General features: G+C 33.3%; 1 protein-coding gene across 1 annotated transcript in view; it reads right to left on the bottom strand.

Annotated features, from left to right (window-relative positions):
- Nucleotides 1-9,986: 9,986 nt before the first annotated feature.
- Nucleotides 9,987-21,162, bottom strand: part of RpS21 (ribosomal protein S21) — a 47,480-nt gene continuing 36,304 nt past the window's right edge. Inside the window, exon 5 of the mRNA XM_090410509.1 lies at nucleotides 9,987-10,047. Within this exon, the coding sequence (XP_090266635.1) occupies nucleotides 9,988-10,047 (60 nt within the window). The 3' untranslated portion in view covers nucleotide 9,987. The remainder of the gene's footprint in view (nucleotides 10,048-21,162) is intronic.

Genomic DNA, 21,162 nt, shown 5'->3' on the forward strand with positions numbered 1-21,162 from the left:
GGTAGTTTCATAAACAAGCTTTTGAACAGAAAAACATCTTGTTAGGGACTTCGTCAACACTAACTGCTGCATTGAATTTCAAGAGCCAGTAGAAGTAAGATAGATGCAAGTCAGAGTATGGTGGATTGTTGAGAGTCGAGACAAACGTTGAAGGGAAAAGCTGCTGCATGCCTATTAGCTACAAAATCCATGTCCATTTTTGAATCTTGTCAACACAATGCTGAAATATTGTGGCAGCAAGTATGAATCCAAAAGAACTACTAGTGATTTCTAAACCATAGACTGCAAAATGATTTAATTCGAGAAATGTCTGTTCTGAACATGAGCTCATTCATGAGATAATAACCCACTAAACTCTAAAAAAATTTCAATTTATGAGAAGGAACATCATATTTAAAATTAGATGTGTGTTTGATCAATTGGTTGAATACTACCACTCTGCTTACTGGAGGATTGAAACAGATAAACATGTTTGGACTCAAAATCCGAAATTCGATTTCCCATTTCTTCCCATTACAGTATGAGTGATGTTAGATAAATCAGAATTCCCCTCCCTCCCCCAAGGGTTCAGTTTTAAAATTTATTCTGCAGAGCAGCAGCTAGATTGATGAAATATCTTATGAATCTGGCAAGCGCTATTTTGTAAATTATGCCTAGAGAGAATTCACATAAGTGAGATATGAGGAACTGCTGAAACCACAACTTGAAGAGAAGTTAGGTGAATTTTGCCAAGTCCAAGCCTGTTAATGAATCCTCATCAATCATCATCAAATTCCTGGCTTGTACCCTCAAGGGGTGTACAGGATATGATAGTACTACATGAAAAATTTATACCATTACTAACTTCCTATCAACAATTTTCTTCCAAATTTTCTTCAGTCTATTACTTGTCAAGACTCCAATATTATCATTATCAGATCTTATATTTCTATCATCTAAGGCACATTATACCGTATCAATCCACCTATATCTTGGTCTTCCTCTAGGTCGTTTTCCTGCCAACCTGGCAGAGAACACTTGTTTTGTTAATCTTTCCTCGCCCATTCTGTTTAAGTGACTATACCAACTGAGATTAGCTCTGCTAACGCATTCCTGGATGCTGACAATGTCAAGTTCTTTCCTAATATCCTCGTTTTTAATATGATATTGCCATTGATGCCATCTGTTCACGCCTATAATCTTTCTCAAGATTCTCATATCTGCGGTCTCTAGTCTTTGGTCAAGTGTTTTACTTCTGACCCAGCTCTCAGATCCATAAGTTAAAACTGGTTTGAACACTGTCTTGTATACTAATTTAGTGTTCTGACTAATTTCTTTCTTATTCCATATGAATTTATTCAATTGACTGCCTACCATGCCAGCTTTGTTGATTCTGTTGTCTATTTCCATATTTAATTTACCATCTTCAGTAAAAATCGTGCCTAAGTAGCTGAAATGTTTTACTTGTTCTACAGGTTCCCCGTTCACAACACAGTTGACATTTTCAACAATTCTACCTATTTTCGTTGTCTTTGTCTTTTTAATGCTGACATTCATACCATATCTATTACAACAGTTATTCAAATTCAATTTAGTCAGGGAATCTTGCAAACTTGTAGCAGATTTATTTAGAAGTATAACATCGTCTGCATAAAACAAAGAGCTGACATTAACACTCCAATTCTGATATCATGTTTAATACCACTTTCCTTCATAATGTGATCTATATAGATCATGAATAACAGAGGGGATAATCCATTATTATATATTCTGCTGCTCTTCTAATTCCAACTCATCTTAAATGGCAACTGTGAAAAGTCAACCGTAGACTGCATTCTAATTTAAGGCAAATTAGATAAAAAAACATTTAAGGCAAATATCCCAAAGCCTTCAAAATTAACAGATACATGTTTAGTTACAAATTCAAAGATGCTATTATCCATTTCCAATTTGCAATCACATCTGCTTTTTCATATTTTGTTTCTTAGTTTTACTGATCACATTTAAAATACAAAAATACATTTAAAAAAAAAAAAAAAAAAAAAATACAAAGACCCCAAGCACCTGAAAGCTCATATTTGTTCGTGTTCGCCCCAATATAGCATTTCAGAGAATGATTTACAAAACTCCTGTTCATCTAATACTGCTTAAAAATCTCTTCAACTCTCCTAAAGCAATGAGCTGTTCTATATTCTTATCCTTTCTCTAGTTGACTTGTCCAGTCCATCTTCAGTTACATTACTTTTCATTCATCTGATCCAAACATTTATACATAATGCTCTTCCAAAAAGAACTATTATTTGAGTGTGGAAGGACTATAAGCAGGCACTTTGCATTGTATCCAAATAGTAATGCTTTCTGGTGAAAAAATTTTTCATCGGATCAAAACAAGCTTCTGCAACCTGAGAAGAAATTTCCATGCTTATTCTCAAGATGCTTGGAAAGAAGTCAATGGACTCCACAGTGTGAGGAACAGCCATGGCACCCACATTAATAAGATGCAGGACCTACTTTTGCTGTGATGAATGCAGCAACTTTTATGGTAAATTTCTAATATTAATTTCAGCATATTTGGCTATGAACATATCCTCTACAAGAATAGTTAGATCAGTGTATCTGGATTCCAAAAGGATCTCACAGTTCAGAAAGCTGGCATCAGGCAATATATTTCTGACAATGTAGCAAGTTTTGTGCTCTAGCAGTAGTTAACTACTGCTAGAGCACCCCCCCCCCCCCGGTGGCTACGGCACCCAACCCCCGAGTTCCGTACTGGTAGGCTGGTTTTTCCTTCAATTCTGATGACTCGAAAGGGGAGGTTCCGCCCCCTGACCCTACGGTGCCCAACCCGAGTTCTGGACTGGTAGGCTGGTTCTCCTTCAATTCTTACGATTCGAAAGGGGGTTCTGCCCCCCCCAGGCACCCAACTCCCGAGTTCCGAACTGGTAGGCCGGTTCTCCTTGAATTCTGATGACTCGAATTTTGAAGTCTCGACACTCAGGATAGCCCCTGAGTTTCAAAACGTTTCAAATAACTTGACAAAAAAGAAAGTGACAGAAAAACGTTACAAAAAAAAGGCTTATTTTATATTATAGAGTAGATTACAGATTGCTGATTTCATTGTTGCCCATGAATCAAGTAAAATTAGATTACCCACATGTGGGATAATGAACTCAGAATGTAAACAATAACCACATTTTAACAAATTCAATTCAGCAGAAGTTGCAATTTTAAAGTTTGGCATTCTTTCATAATTAAGTTTTTCCTACCACTAGATGGTGTTATACAAAATATTTGCAAGGTACTTTGATTTATAGCTTTCACAAGTATTCCCTCTAGACCAGTATTGGAGACTTTGTTCCCTAAAATTAACTATATTACTATAGCAGATATTCTAAAACAATGGACAAAAGTTGCGTTACACAGGACAAGATTTCAGATCTCCTTCTCACATAATTCATGTTAAACATGCCAATATGTTAGGCAATTTCACAAGGTAGTTATGTAATATAAAATTATGTAATATATGTTATGTAATATAAATATAAATATTTATATTTATAGAACGCTTTAATTAGGTTTTCACTAGTTCTCAGGACAGAACAGAACAGAGCAGTGAAACATCGCACATCTTAAAGCTACAAAAATATAAGAAATCTCAGTCTTAACTCTCGTGAGCTATGAATCCTCACGAGATTATCTTATCTTACTCCGCCTTTTGGGAAGGCGGAGTAAGATAAGATTTATAACAGCAGGTGGAGTGTTAGGTACAGCCTGTGACACTTTTATATTACATTACATAACTTTTATATTACATAATTTATATTATTTATATTTATATTTTATCTCTATTTTTATCTTTTATCAGGTGTTTATCTTCCACAGAACACTGATACTTATATTAGATAAACTAAAAGATTACTCCTGTAGGATGGCAAACTTGCATTAAAATGTCACCCATGACCACTAACATTTTCATGATACACCAGAATTTAAATTCTATTAAAGATCCAATGCTCAACACATTCAGTTTTTCACATAGGAAAATACCCATGTTTTCATCACTGAACAGTTCGATCAGTGTAAAGCTAATTACCGAAGCCTATATAACATCCACAGCAAAGTCCATAGAACCTTAGCTAAGCTGAAAAAGAAAACCAACAAAACCAAGAAAAAGAGAGAACCAACAAGATAAACTTCTCAGACCTTCCAATATGAGGGAAAAAATGCATCATCGTTATAACATATTAAATTTGAAATACTGACCTGCCATTCTACAAATCCTCAAATTTCTATGGACCCCCATCCAAAAAAGTCTTATGCATCCAGTTAAAGAACAGAACTGTTTTAAGCTAATTGTATATCTACATAAATCCTTATGTTGGCAAAACAGTACAACTATGTCATTTTACTTATATATATTACAGTTAATTTTAATCCAAACAAATGAATATGTGAAATAATGTTATATAGTGTAATAACCTTTACCTTAAGCACAAAATATGTGCTTAAAGTTACTGTCTCACTTTTTTCCCCTGAAGTATTCATTACATGTATTTCTTGATCACCAATAGTTTAATCATTAAGAAATGCAACTCTCTTCCTGGTTTTGAATAAATAATAGGGATCAAACTGCTTCAGATCTCAGGGGAAGAGTACAAATGGAAGAGGCAAAGTACCATGGTATTTCATTAAATTAAAAAACAAAATAGGCTTATATTAATAAAATCATTTGATGGCAAATATAGAAATGTCCATATTCAAAGCAATCATTTTACAGATTCACACCTACAATTTTGAAAAATATGATCCTGCACTTTTATTATGGCAAAACTAACTTACACTGAAATTCGAGGATAATCCATTTATATCAACAGTTCTGCAATGCAGTTCCAAAGGACTTGGAGGACAAATTGAATTCTTATGTTTGAATGGGAGAAGGTTAGGATTAAAGAAAAAAAAACTAACAAAATTTGGTGGTCCTAGTTCTTACCATTTAGGAAAGAGTTTTTGTTCAAGCTGATATCACATTACACATGCAATTCAAACTAATGCAACATGAAAACAACAAAACATTCACTTAACAGATTTATTCATAGTAATGTACATACACAGATGCAAATTATTACAAAAGAACATGGTTCCATCTTTTTTTCTTCTGAAAATGGTAAAAAAAGAAAATTATAAGGGATGTCTAATATATATATATATATATATAATTAAAGTTAATCATCAAAATTAAAAGTCATAATATATACTTTCAATGGATGTACAAGATACTATATAGCAATAATATAATCTTAACCGTGTAGCACTAAATTTCTATCACCAATTTTCAGTCAAATTAGCCTGTTATTTATCAGGAATCCAATATTATACTATCTTATATTTCAGACTTCTAAAGGTCTTCAGTCTTCTACTTCACCTAGATCAATATTTCTCTGGGATTCTTTCCTACCATCAAATACCTGTTTTGCTAAACTTTTCTATCCCGCAATATTTTATCTACAAAGATAATGAAAAAATGAGGATGGGCTGGCAATATGAGGCTTAACCAACCAAATTATATTTTGTATTAACTTAAAGTGAAAACAAAACAACTTATGTTGGCTGGGACATCAATAAAATATCCAATGTTTTCACCATTGAACCAGTTGATCAGTGTAAAGCCACAGTGTTGATGTGGCTCATATTAAAAAAAAAACTATATTAACAGCAATGACAGGAAACATCGGTAAAGAGTATTAATGGAAAAGAAGTAGAACTGACAAAAGAATTGCCACTTATCGATATTGCTGAAACAAAGAATACATAAGATTCCACAAAATAATAATCATTGGTTGTTATATTTTAAAAATACTGATCATGGAAGCAAAAGTAGTTTCTTGCATCAAAGACAAATGTCAAAGTGTGTGTAGGCAAATCTCAAAATGGGGATATGAGTAATGTACTGTTGTGCCTATGGTCCCATATATGATTCTAGTGTTGGATTCTGAATATATAGAGATTGGAGTAATTATTATTTGTTTCAGAATCCAACATGATCTCCCATCACATAGGCTAGACTTGTAAATATTATTTAATGTAAACAACTTATTTTACATTTTAATATTCATATAACTACTTTAATTTTGTCTAATATCTAATTATTTAATCAAAGAATCAAAGATATATGTATTAATAGTGATAAGACTGTATTAAATATTATTAAGCTATTTTAATTATTACTATGTCAATATTATAGGAATATCTGATAAATTAACTGCGCATTAATTGAAATATAAATATTCTTGATTTATTCCTGTTTGTGGCTCAATTTTATTATATTTTGTTTTGTTGTCATGGAAACGTATGTAAGTGAGCGAACATGTTTTGGAACACCACGTGAGGTTTATTGAAAAGAGTTTTAGAAAGAAATGACATGAGCACGCTGGAATTATGAAGAAGTTAGGAGATTAGAGACTTATAAGAGAGAGATTGGTATTAATCTCTCTCTTATAAGTCTCTAATCTCCTAACTTCTTAGTTAGAATCACAGTGCGATAATAGAGAGTCGGCAAGTCACTCGAGCAACTAAATAAAGTCTACAAGTTGAGAAGCAGTTAGCTAATAAGTTTCTGAATAACATATAAAGCAACGGAAGATAGCTGAGTGACTACTGAATGACTAGCGATACTTTAGTTGAGATTGCCGAATTTTCAGGGCCGACCTTTCAAGGACACACTGAAACGTGAAGCATAGTAAGAAGTAACTAGAGAATAAATAGAGGCAACAGGATTGTGTTTAATGATAGCGGTGTTTAGAATTATAGTGCCTAAGGAATTATTTGAATGCCGGAGGAATGAACATCTGTACACATAAACCCCAAGTTAAAGAATTATTGTGTATTGCCCTAATTCAAGAGTAATCAGTAGCGCTTCATAGAAGAACATCTGATTATATGTATTGTGCCCGTAAATTAATTCAGTTAATGCTAGAAGATTTATTTTAATGAGTGCTGTTATTGTTAAAAGTGTTTGTGTGTATGTTGATGAAGGAAGAAGATTAACGGTAAGATTATTCCAACTTAATATTTCTGTTCAGAGAAGTGTGTGAGTTTCATCTTAGAATTCCCTGATGTTAACAGTAACTATCGCGGAGAATTAAAAGAAGCGTAAAATTAAAAATGTCTGTTTATGAAGAAGTATTACTGCAATTTTTATTGTGTTTGGAACTTAAGGAACTGTGAGAAGACTGTAATAGAGATAACAGAGTTACCATTGCATGAGTTGTATGATTGAATTTATCTGAGGAGTAAAAATGTTTGTGATATCTTAATTACTGATTTGAATTTAAGTGTAAAATTTATGATTTTAAAATTAAATGTTTGTTTTTGTTAATGAAAAGTTGTATTTTGCCTGAATCTCTTTTACTGCACCATTCATAAAATATTCGAACCAAAGCAGGAAAATTAAGTAAGTTAAATATACTCGGCCAGTATATATAATAACATCATATAAAAGAGGATTTGTTGCGAGTTGATTTTTCTTCAATTCTTGAACTAATTCAGATATAGAGTGGCGCAGTCTATAAATATAAATTTTCTCTATATTGAATTAGAAATCAACTAGCAACTTATAATTTTGTTTAAGAACATCATAGTGACTAACATGTCGGATCCAAAGTATAAATTAAGAAGTAGGATCCAACACTAGCAAGGAAGTGGAAACATTTTTCAGGGTCATTAGAGAAGAAAGCTGACAAAGAAAAAATAAAGTAAAAACTGGCTGATCTTGGAGATTTAAACAGCTGAGTAAGAAATGAATAGACAGAAATATTTTTTAAAATTTAAAGATCAGTAACTTCACAATTTCTGCCCATGACTAGTCAAAATCAATCATGTTCAAACAAAGATGTGCAAAAATTCACATGGGGAGAAGACAAGGAAATAAATTTTACCACCTATATATTATTGTTCATTTTAGTATCTTCATACTGGTTTATCTTAAACCAGTATGAAGCAGGAAAAGTTGAAAATTACAACCATACCACATCTGCATGTCATGTGTCACCGTTAATAAAGGTGCTGTTATATCATACCATTGCATACCCAAAAAAACTACTGGTCCTACATAAAAAAAAGGTTGCATCATTTATTGATATTAATAATTTTCCTCAATATTATTCTGTTATCTATCAATATTCTCAGAGCTTATCTTTTGGTCATCCAAGGTGCTTATTGTATCCATCTACCTAGATCTTGGTCTTGCTAAGTATTTTTCCTGAAAAAACAGGAAAAAAACCTATTTAAACTATTTAAATGACCATACCACCTGAGATTGATCATATTCACATATTCCTGAATGCTAACAATCTCTAGGTTCTTTCGAATATCCTTGTGTTTAATATGATTCTGCTTTGATATGACTGTTCACTTCCTAATTTTGCTCAGCACTATGTCTGTAATAATCTCCAGTTGTTCATCTAGTGTTTAATTTCTAACCCAGCTCTCAGATCAGTCAAAACTGTCTGTTTAAAACATTAATAAAAAAAAATAAAAAATAAAATCCTGACAGATTCTTGACATCATAGTTAGCTCTGACATTATGTCTATCATTGTTTACCACTCCTCTGACACTCTTGACCTTATTAAGCTACATTTCTAATCTGACATATTTGTATTATTCAGATCAACCATTTATTCTCGTTATTTTTCATGGAAACAAAAAATATAGACACAGCTATATGATACTAATAATGCCAAATGTTTTCAAAATGATTTTTTCAAAATCGTTAAATTTTTTAAATTTAACGATTTATAATTTTTCGAAATTTTCATGATTCAAATTAGTTTTTCAAGACTATCCTACTTATTTTTGTCTCATGCATATTCTGTCTGATAACTTTCAGCCAAAAACATCCAGGTTCATTTCTTAAGATCCAGGAGTTTAGGTGGGGGGACTAGATTTTAAAACTAAGCTTTATATGCTAAACAGATAACCAGATCTTTGAATAGGCATCTAACTGATTCCTATTCTAATTTAAATGAAATTTTCTTAAAGTTGGATATTAGACTAGAAATCCAACCCATCACAAAATCCAAAAACAAATCTATGCTACCCACAGACATACTATCCTCACAGTTTCTTTCAAATTGATGGAAAAATTCAACAGCCAACTTCTATACCACTTCATGTCTCAATACATAACTCATATGAATTCCGATATAGGTAAAGTTCCATAGGAAACACTGCACATCATACACCTCTGAACACCCACACACATACATATATATATATATATATTTTTTTTTTTCTTTAATCAAAAATCTGTAAATATCCAGGTAGGAATCTCTAAAAGGTACTGGCATCAACAAAGGCCTCCCAAGCAAGCTACTGTTCTTTGGTCTTCTTGCACTCTATGAGAGAGATTTTTAATCTCCTCAAAACTAGTTCACAATACCAAAGTACTATAAAGCTCTGTACTTTTGTCTGCACTTCCTGCTGGACATCAACAATCTTCTTTCAATATCTGCAGGCACCATTCATAGCAATGAATATGACAATCTGTACTGTTCAATTAGAAATCCAGCAATATGCAGCAAGCAAAATACTATTCAATAATGAAGATAGCATACTTAAATTCAGTTTCTTAAAAACCAAATTCTGCTTCATTTCTCACAAAAAAAAAAAAAAAGTATCCACCCATCTCTTACTTTTCATACTGCCCATATCTCCAAGAAAAGATTTGTCTTCCAAGAATAACAATAATATAATGCAAAGCATAATACTAAATGTGGGAAAGAGAAAGATATCAAAAAAGATCATTTATCTTGTGATGAATAATGCTGTTTGGTTAATAAATATCATTAATCATTTTAAACTAAAAAACATTTTGATATTCTGCATGAAATTTGATAAAAAATATGTATATAATTGAACAGTTCTTCAAATTTTAAATTACTTTCATCTGCATGATTCTAAGAACTAGTTTTAAATTTAATATGAATTTTAAACAATTCTAAAAACTTACCTCATTCCTGAATAATTCTGTCTCTCTTTGCTAGTCTAGTTATGCAATCATCTGATTCTCCCTAAATATGTAAATGCATTTGTTAATATTTATTTATTTCCTCATTATGTTTTGCATAAATTCAAAAGTTCATTTTCCACAAATATGAAATACTTCTTAAAAAAAAAAAAAAAAAAAATATATATATATATATATATGCTGGGCTGGTTGGCCAAGTGATTATCATATCCACTCTTTGGCAAAGAGGCTGTGGGTTAGATTCCCGCATAGGCATGAATGTTTGTGATAGTCTTCCACCCTCGTACATTCATTCACCCAAGTATAGATACACTCTCCCAATATGGACTGGGTCACCATGGGGGTAGTAGATCCAAAACCTCCCTCAATGGGAGAGACCTTAAATCCTTCAGTGGGTAGAAAAATAGGCTGTTCATCATATATATCCTATATAAAGATTTAAGTTCTCTCACCACCACAATTAGATATTACAAATATCATATGAAATAAATCTGGATATTTCTAACATTTCTTTTACCTGTGGAATGATATGCAAAGAAATAATGCTAATAAGAATGTTGATTCGTGCCATCATAGAGATCTGCTAAAAACACCATCATGAATTGCTCTGTATAATGCTGAAAATAGCAGGTCCCAAATAAAGACACTACAAATATTTACACAACTGTCATGTAATTTTAAATTACATTTACAGTAACTGATGTATGTTCTTTTGAAAGACTGAGTCAGTACAAATTGTTAGTTCAGTTTATGTGTTCAACCTACTTTTCCTAAGACTACTGTTAGATCTAAAATAGGCGACCTCATTTTACATGTCACCATTCTAGAATCTAACAATAAACATAAAATAAATATGCATACTTATCTTTTAGCACAGTATAACTATGTTTTTTTTTTTGTAAACAACATCTTGTATATTAAACTTTGAATTATGTGAATTGAAATCAATGTATCTGTGTGTCAAGTATAAATGTAAGTCAGCAAAAGGGGGCAGTTATAAGAGAAATTATTAATGATTTTCTACAAGTGAAAGAATGCAAGTTATTCAGCAACATAGGGCAAAGATCGCCCTAACGCTACAAGAGCAGCGTAAGCAACCGCGGGCATCACATCTGAGAAGATATCGTGACGCATGCATTCTCGGAAATAAAAAGTCCCGTATGTTGATCGGTGAAGTCACCCAGTCGGAGACCAATAGGCGGAACGATAAGAGAAATTCAAACTTGGAAAGGTGGCACTCTTGGGGAGCATATAAAACCCACGGCACTGAATTGAATTCCCCCCCCCCCCCATTTGTTTGTTCCTGCGTTTTTAAGAGCTGACTTTCGAGAACTTCCGGCATGGCACCCGCAGCAGAGTTCGGCAAGATCGAACGTAGGCCATCAATGAGAAGGATCGTTGGTGTAAACCCTTAGCAGAGAAATAGCGCCTGGCTCAGGAGAGCACGTGTATCCCACGTGGCGAAAAAAATCGAGACAGCCAGAATCGTAACAAAGAAGGAAGGATGGAAAGAATAGATAAGTACTTTCTAGTCCTTTTTGAGAATTGACTAACAGTGCGAAAAGAGAGTATCTTAAACTTGTAATAGAAGGAAGTGTGAAGGACTGAGATTTATGTAAATTACTCTATGCCTCTTAAAATGAATTAAGAACTTTCACTGTTAGAGATTTTGTCGCGATTCATTCGAGAGAGCTTATCAATGTGCTAAATGCCTAAACGACCAATTGAGTTGTAGATCAGAATGTAAAATATGTTAAAATATTTAATTTGCTAACATTTAGAAATCAATGCTTAATAATTTTAAGAACGAGAGAGTGAGAGAAAAGTAGAAGTTTAAATTAGAATTAATAATTGTTTTATTTTGTATTGCATTGCATAATGAGTTCATTAAATTTATTTGATACTTTACATGTCTGTATTTCTGATCATGCTGACTGACCCTTCAAAAAACATGAACCTGTGATTGTATGTGTGCGCGGGGATATCACAAATTAAGAGTAGTAGGGCACGACTGCAATAAATTAGAAAACCTAAGGCTTCTGAATTTTAGCTAAGATTATTAGTAGCACCAGATATCCTATGACTATTCTTAAGGTTGAGTTTAGCTCTACCCTTAAGGCCCAGGCTGGCGCAGTAAATTTATTTACTCCCTGAGTGAATAGGATAGCTCATAGTATTCAGGGAACAGGTATTTCATGCAGCCCTTAGAAAGTTAAATTACATAAGGAATAAAATAAAAATGAATAAAGAATAGTATTATAAAACAAAGGCTCAGACCCAATGATAAGCATAGAATAAAAGAAAGATTTGATAACATTAACACTAAGACGTGATAAAAGTTAAAATTAAAATAAGAATAAGAAAATAAAAGAATAAAAAGGAAACATAACGATAATAATAAAACAAAGAGAAGGCCACATAACAATGGCACAGCCAACATAATAAAAGGTGCAAGCGGTAGGATTTTGATAGAAGAGGTTGAAGTAAGAAAGGATATAATTAAATATAGAGCATCGATATAATAATAGCAAATATATACGACATAACACTACTGTTAAGACTTGGCATTGCTCTTCTTTTGTCATCATCATCATCATCAAATTCCTGTCATGTACCCTCAAGGGGTGTACAGTTTTGTCATAACATGATTTTCTCTTAAAGTTAGTATAAATATGGATTAATGTCATTTCACAATGGCGAATGACAACTGAATTATCTGCATGAACCCACCTCAAAATTATCCTTCTAGATTCCATTAAATTCATTTGCTATTTCTATCACACATTGCTTTAGATATGAGCTGATTTTCTGATTTTTTTACAATGTCTAATCTCATGAACTGATGCAATCATTTCTCACAGTATGAGCTGGTAGAAACACCAAAGCTTTTGTTTTCAAAGTAATTATCCAAAATTCTGAATTTGTCCATTAAATATAAGATAGTCACTTTTCTAACACAATATCCATTTTCCTTATGCACCTGCTGAGCATGTTAGCTTTTCTAATTAACTTATCTCAAAATCTGAATGATTGCATGGAATACTACTCCTACCACTGTTTGGAATTATTAGAAGACCAAATGTGAAAAACTACATTAATCATTCTGTATCAAAGTCTATTCATAAGCTAAAAATTCATTTTCCAACTAAACGTCCAGGCAATTAGAAATTAAAATAAAGAATATGGCAACTCATGAAACAAAATCTCTAAGTAAGTCAGAAGATGTCAGAAAAGGCAATAACATTTATAAATCAATACACATTTTTGCACCTTCTAGTTCAATTGCCTTCTTCACCTATAAGCTTGCAAATGCTACTAGCAAATTAGAAACAAATCAATATTTCATTTCGTAAATGTAATAAGTTTCCTTGCCATATGCCCAAAGGCAAGCCATGCTTTTCAATGCCCTATTGAAATCAGAGTAGATTCTGTTAAAATGATTTGTATCTCCTTTGTTCCCAATTATTCAGTTTTTAAACAATTTCCTGCTTACACACAGCAATAATATTTCAGCAACTCAGTCATTCTATACCCATTAGTCAAGGTTCACTGTGCAATATATTTGTTAAATCTATTGATTAAATAATTCATACATCAATGTACTTGTTTCATGTGATAAAAACTTCTGTTGTCTTGCAGTATAAGATAACTTGGCATGTCTAAAAATTAGGTTTTTCCTATTACAGATGAATTTGAAGGTGGTTTTATGCTTCGACAAATAACGCATAGCAAACCCATTCTCAATTTGGCATGTTTTTACATTTGAACAATCATATATCTGAAGACATGCTACTGTTTAATTGCTGATTAAAAGGCCAACATTTTTGCTCCATAGATACTCTCTAAAAGAATAAAAATGTCCTAAACAGTCAAAATCAGCAATACACAGCACAGAGACAAAACATATTTAATATTCATAGAACTGTTATTATCAATCAGGAAACAAACCATAACCCTCACTGTAACAGACTCCCATGAATCATCACCGATGGGCAAGTTCTCATAAAAGTAAAACCCATGACTAGTTTGTTGGAGAGTAGGAACGCTATCCACTCAGTCAACCAGGCAGATAGCATTTATGATTAATTTTAATTTCTTAGACACCCCCCTCCGCGAATTTTCTGCTCACAATAATAGTGAATTTATCTTCCTTGGTTATTTTAATGTTTGTAACTTCAAATGCCTAGATAGGTTTTTTTTTGCTATCACACAATTTCAGACAAAAATATTTACCTAGATAATCCTGTCACTCTCCAAATACAGTGATCTACATTAAGCTGAAAATATAATCATAATTCTAGATCAGAATATCAGTGAAAAACTTTCTTGAAATGCCCAATTTACTCGAAGTTAACTATTTTTCTTATGTAATTTTCAGTAACTGGCAAAAATCCACAAGTACATGGTTAAAAAGAAAGGCTTTAAAAGCCACAAGCTGGGGGAAATCCTTTTCTTGAATCCAAAAGATTAAGGATTATTTTTTAAAGCAATGGACTTTAAAAAAACTTTACCAAAATAATGGCCAAGCCTATTCTTATAATAATAAACATTTTCCTAAATTTATACCAGATCCAATATACTCCAAACACCTCTGTGATTTCTATTTAAATTATGAAAGCTAAATCACATTCATATTCGAAACAAGATCCCATGTCATTAACCGATGATCCAATTTCAACTTGTCCATCACGTATTTGAAATATTCATATATATATATATACAGGGTGTTCGGGATAAATTTGACAGTTTCGTAAGGAAAAAGAAAATCTTCTTTGTATCTATTAAATTTAATGAATTGACAAAAAAACATTACAGGCAGAGTTAATTACAATACTATCAACAAGATTTACTCAAAATAACCACCATTAGCATCGATCACAGCTTCAATTCTGCTTCGGAACCTCGAACAAGCTGATGCTACAGTCTCCCTGGGAAGGGCCGCAAAAACTGTTTTAATTTTATCCATTAACTGGGCTTTTGTATTACTGGAAGTGCGATTGGTGTCTTTTTCAACTGCGCCCCATACAAAATAATCCATGGGGTTAAGGTCTGGGGAGTTTGGAGGCCAAACATTTGGACTGGTGAAGTCATAGAAATTTTCAGACAACCATTTTTGACTTTTCCCAGAGGTGTGGCAAGGGGCCGAATCCTGCTGCCATACATACGGCCTACCATTGGCTACCCTTGTTATCCAGGGCTTGACTACAGTTAGCAACTCCACGAACAAAGCCCGAATTCCAATGCCAGGGTTCTTCAACACCTGTTCCTGCAGATTTACGAGGAATTCTGCTGTACGAACGCAATCAGATCGTCTGCTAGGGATCTTTCTTCTTGCTACATCCTCATAGTCACCATTGCAAGTCTCTAGTTCATGCCTGATTGTTTTTACTGTATTCAGGGAGCATTGGGCAGCAGTCGTAATATCCTTATTTTGATGGCGGGCACGAATCATCATGATACAAGTTATTCTCTTCCATGATTCAGGTGGGTTCCAGCTATCCATCCTTTCTGACATCTTGTATATGAATGAAGAAGGGTCCAAACTTTTAAATGAAGAGAAGTGTGTGTTAATACATGTAACTTACGGAAAAATATAATTAATTATAAATATGTCAAATTTATCCCGAACACCCTGTATATATATATACACATGGATATGAATAGCCTTGGCACCCACCTTAATAAGATGTAGCCTTCTTTCACTGCAATGATTGCAGCAGTCCTACAGGGCATACTTTCCACAAGCATACAATAGCAATCAATGGAAATTTTGGACCATTCCTGCAGGCATGTAATGAGGACCTGGACTGTTATATATGTTGAAGTCAAGGACAAACATCCCTTGACCTCACCTGATGCTCCAGTACATCCACACACATGTTCAATAGGGTTGAGATCAGGGCTCTGTGGAGGTCAGTCAAGTGTGGTGACATTGATGTCCACAAACCATGCAGTTACAGACGCAATCTTATCACGCAGCACATTGTTTTGCAAAAAGAGACAAGAGTCAGTTCCATAGAAGTCCTACAAAGTACAAAGAAGTGCATTGTTCAGATGCTTCAATATTCTTGGCACCACAAACAGAGGTCTGAGGCCAAACTAGGAAAAACAGGACCACCTCTTAATTTCATAGTTGGGATTATGCACTCTGGTAAGAGACTACTGAAGACAATGCTGAATGTTGGTTCAAGTATTGTGATGCTTGTTGCAGTCCTACAATGGAAACCCATGTTGTGAGCATCTGTCTGAATGTTTTTATGCAGATTCAAGTTCCAGGCAATGCCCAGAACTCTGCATTCAACATGTCAGACAACAAATGGTGTTTACATATTATCCTTCGTAGCAGTCTATGGTTCAGTGAGTGTGGTGGGACATCCCACTGCAGGCAGCATTTGCTGTTGGTGCTTTGCAATTCCATCTCAGTATGGTATCTCAGATTGTTGACCTAGGATGACCCAATTTGTGAACAATTTGCCAACAGGCCTGCAAATGGCATCCTATCCCAACACCTCTTTCAAACTTGAAGGAATGATGCTCCCAAGTCAGTGCAACTGTATCCAGGTGAAATGGCTGAAGAAGGGAGCATCATATTCCTTCAATTTATACCACTTACAAACATGTAACTCATTACATGGCACGATGCTCATAGAGGATGTCTGCTGACTTCTTTCCAAGCAGTGTATACATGCAATAACCACTTTCCCATGCATTAGTATTGTCCTCACAAAAGTGTGGACACTTTTGAGTGAAATGAGTGAATAAATATTGTTGTATAACAAAAACAAAATCTATATTTTCTGAAATTATAATACAAGTAAAAATCTGAAATAAATTCTTCTGTGAAAACTGAAGTACATTTAAAACTCGAATGTTAAAAGTGTTAAAAACATGTATGAATGAGAAGAATGAATTCCTTGAGCTTCTTAGAGATAATTACTCTTAGTTTTATAACAACACATAATCAACAACAGCTGAAATGATTCTTGTATAAACATTTTCTGTTCCCTTGAGGTCATAAATCTGTATTTCATTACTGGCCAAAATTAATTCCAGCCCACAGTTTAATGAATCCACTATATAGAGAAATTTTTTACATTATTAGATATTTTTCCTTATTAAGTCTCTTGCTTTTCATAATTCTTGTTTGTCTCTAATTTATTTTTTCACATGCAATTAATTTACTCTATACTTCTGAAATTTGCTTCATATCCTTTCTTCTTTATAAGTTTTTTTTTTTAAAAAGAAAGGTAATCCAAACAGAATGCTCCACCAAATGATATACAATAATTCATGGCATGCTAACCCAGAAAAGTTCTTATATCATGAGATATAAGAACCTATAAGCAACTATAATACATAGAACAATTTGCCCTGCCTAGCATAAACATAGTAAAATAACTATCAGAATGGAGCTGCACACACTTTATCAAATCATTTAAATGTTATTGCTGAAGCTCTGATAATGTGGTTCCTCCTCATTCAGGCTCATACTCAAAACACCACATTTCGTCACCAGTGATTATCGTTTCAAGGAATGAGTCCTTATGAGCAGTTTTAATGAGGTCCTTGCAGTGTTCAATTCGATACATTTTTTGGTCGTCGGTCAACTTGTGGGGAACAAATCGCAAATTCAATTTACGAAGGCCCAAACTCTCTGCCAAAATGTTGTGCACGGTTGATTTTGGAATCCCCATTCTTCTTCAAATAATCTCACGGATGAAATCACGCACTTTTTGGATGTTAACTTCGCTCAGTCCAGTTTTTGGACAGCCTGACTTTTTGTCGTCCTCAAGTGTCTCACCACTCTGAAATCGCTTAAACCACTCGTAAACTTGAGTACGGAATAAGCATTCATCACTGTATGCTTTTTGAAGAATTTGATTTGATAAAAAAGTGTTCTTAAAATAAAAATGAAGCTTTTACCATGTTTAACACAAAAGTCAATCACAGATCTCTATTTGAAACTCATTTTCCGACCGTTATCAAAACACACCATCACTCTTGGCACTATAACTCGGCTTCTAATGAAACAAATGTCATAAACAGTTCACACAACACTAATGAAGGTTGCTGCTTTCGACAACAAAAAGATACAACAGGTGGAGGAACTAGTTTCTTCTAATTTCGAAAAGTTTGGTTTCTTTTTGGACAGAGGGTGTATACCAACCTGACATGAAATAATTACAAAACCTGCATACTAAATGAATCACAAAATCTTAGCACTTCAAGTTCTAATTCAATTTGATCCCTTCACCTCACTTGATTAATATTTTTCAGACAGACAATTCTTTTTCTCAAATTCCAAATATCAAAATCAACAATTTTTCCTTTTTTTTAAAGTGTCCAATATAAATATTACCATAAAAAGTGTTCTTGAAAGCTGAAAACAAAAGACCATACAGTAAGTGAACTTTTTCAGTTTGCTATTCATCCTTCCCATTAATTAGTAACAAAAAGACAAAAACATCTGCAACTAATATAAAGCAAAAGAACAGATAATATGAACGTCTTAATGTGTACCCATTATTTTTACAATTAATTCACAGGTTTTACTTACAGGAGGAAGGGAGAAAAAATTAGTCCTTTTTGAAGATCTAAACAGCAGAGTAAAAAATAAATGAATACAAAATATTTTTGGAAAATTTGGAGAAAAAGGAAAGCTAGTAATAATAATGTAAGTATCTGATGGATTTCTGTTCATGATATGGGCTAGTTAATACTAACATCACATTTCAATATGATATTATGTTGGTGGTGATGTGCACAAATTCACATGTGTCCTGCTATCTGTTTGAGATGAGCTAAATCACATTTAGTTGAAAAGTCCAATAAAAGAGAAGACAAGAAACAAGAACTTTTGACTATATTACTGCTGACAGTGATATTAAATTCATTCAGGATGAGTAAACAAAGGAAATAGGAGGTGTTCATTACTTTTGAGAAAGATAAAAATGAATAGCATATTGGAAAAATATATATACAAGTTTTAAAAAAGAATCAAAAGTCCAGCAGCTACCAAAGGTAAACTGCAAACTTGTATGTATACAACTATTATTCGAGGAAGGCACGTTTGGAAACTAGCTAAACAATCCTGAAAATAATAGCAACATTTGGATTTGAAGAGAGAAGTTGAACATTCAGCTAAGGAGGCATGTAATAAAGTAGTTTGCAAGGACAGAAAAATCAGAATATCATGGCAGCAAAGGAGCAATCTTAAAGAACACAAGTTATCCCAGAGAATACAGAGAAAAATGGAAAGTTATTTATAAAAATTGCTGAACAAAAGTCAAAGTTTTTGGAAAGAATATAGAAGATAAACATGGCAAAATGAAAGGAAAGAGTGCTGTAAAAGGAATCAGATGATAAAGGAAACATGAAAATGAGTATATTCTAGATGTCTGGGGTTATTAATGTGAAGGATTGTTAAAGAAAATGAGTGACAGAACAGCAGAAAACATTCAAAGGGGATAGATGATAATCAACCAGATATGCTTAATGTGGAAGTATAGTAGACTCCTGCTTTTTACAACCAGTTTTCCAGAAGTAGTTCCAGGAAACCATCATAAATCAAAACTTTAATTTCTGATAAGCTGTCATGAATTGGAGTTATATTCCTGAAATATTTGAATTATTTATAATGAGACAACTAAAACGAAGTAAAGTTCCATTATAGTCCAGATTTATGAAGGCATAAAATTTCATGTTTCCTCTTCTAATATTATTCCTTTCACTTTTTCTCTTAAGATCTGGACATTTAAAGGAACTAGCAATAAATGAAGATGCACATTACAACAGCTTATTTCAACCACATGTTATAGACTTTATTCCACCTGTTTTAGCAAAGCAACCATTTCAGGAAAAAGACCCAGAGGAAGACTAAGATTAGGTGGAACAATGCAATTAGAAGTACTTTGGAAGACAAAAATATAAAAAAATACTGGAGCGCTCACGAGTAAGAGACTAATATGGAGATAATTTGATGGGAAGCTAGTAATATGTAAATATATTCATGTAGCACTATCATAGTATCCTGCATACCTGAAAGTATTTATCAGGGATTTGATAATGAAGCAACATAGCATAATACTATTCTGAAATATTGAACTAAAACTTTTGGTCATAGGTAATAACAAAACACATGATAATTAAATAAAAACAACCAAAAGTAATAAATTGGAATGTTTTCTCTACACTGGATAATGATTATTGAAGATGGGTGGTAGTTTGTTGCCTATTCCCTGAATGTTACATTACAAAAGTGATTTCTAACTGAAATAGTGGTTACTATGTATTCTTAATACTGTAAATTATTCACATAAAACATTAAAAAAACATATCAGCATATTTCAGAATGCATATTTCTAAAATAAGCCTCATTTAGTTCAGTGCTTAGATTATCCTTTCCTGATAGTGGAACAGAGAATACTGTCACAGTACTACATACAAAGAGTACATTATTATCAACTTTCCTATCAACATCTTCCTCTAAACAAATCTGCCAGAACTCTAATACTGTCAGATCTCATACTTCATGTCTTTTAAGGCATTACCAACTACATCAATCTGCTGGATTCCTGGTCTTAATATCATTTTCCAACCATCCCAGCATCAAATGCCTGTTTTTCTAACATTTCATCTCATTTTGGACAGAGGGACTCAAAATGGACAGAGGGACGAATTCCCAATGATTGGAGTAGAGCTCTCATAGTACCCATATATAAAAAGGGAAATAAAACTGAATGTGAGAATTACAGAGAATTTCCCTACTGAGTGTTCCTGGCAAGATCTATGCAAGTATACTTGAGAAACGGTTGAGAAGAATTGTGGAAGAAAAGCTTGGTGAAGAACAAGCTGGATTCAGGCCAAATAGAGGCTGTGAGGTTCAAATCTTCACTTTACGACAAATAGTCGAGAAAGCCTGGGAATATAACAAAGATCTGTATTTAAGTTTTGTCGATTTAGAAAAGGCATGACAAGGTGCCAAGAGAGAAACTATTCAATACGCTGCAGTTATATGGTGTCAATGGGGCATTATATCAAGCAATACGTAGTCTTTATTTGAGTTGTAAATCAGCAGTTAGAATTGATGGAAGTACAGGAAGATGGTTTAATGTTAATCTGGTGTGAGACAAGGATGTACATTATCCCCTCTGTTATT

This window comes from Typopeltis vanoorti, chromosome 20 (genome assembly GCF_054136105.1).
Source record: "Typopeltis vanoorti isolate ZY-2024b chromosome 20, IOZ_Tvanoo_1.0, whole genome shotgun sequence".
Taxonomy (NCBI): Eukaryota; Metazoa; Arthropoda; class Arachnida; order Uropygi; family Thelyphonidae; genus Typopeltis; species Typopeltis vanoorti.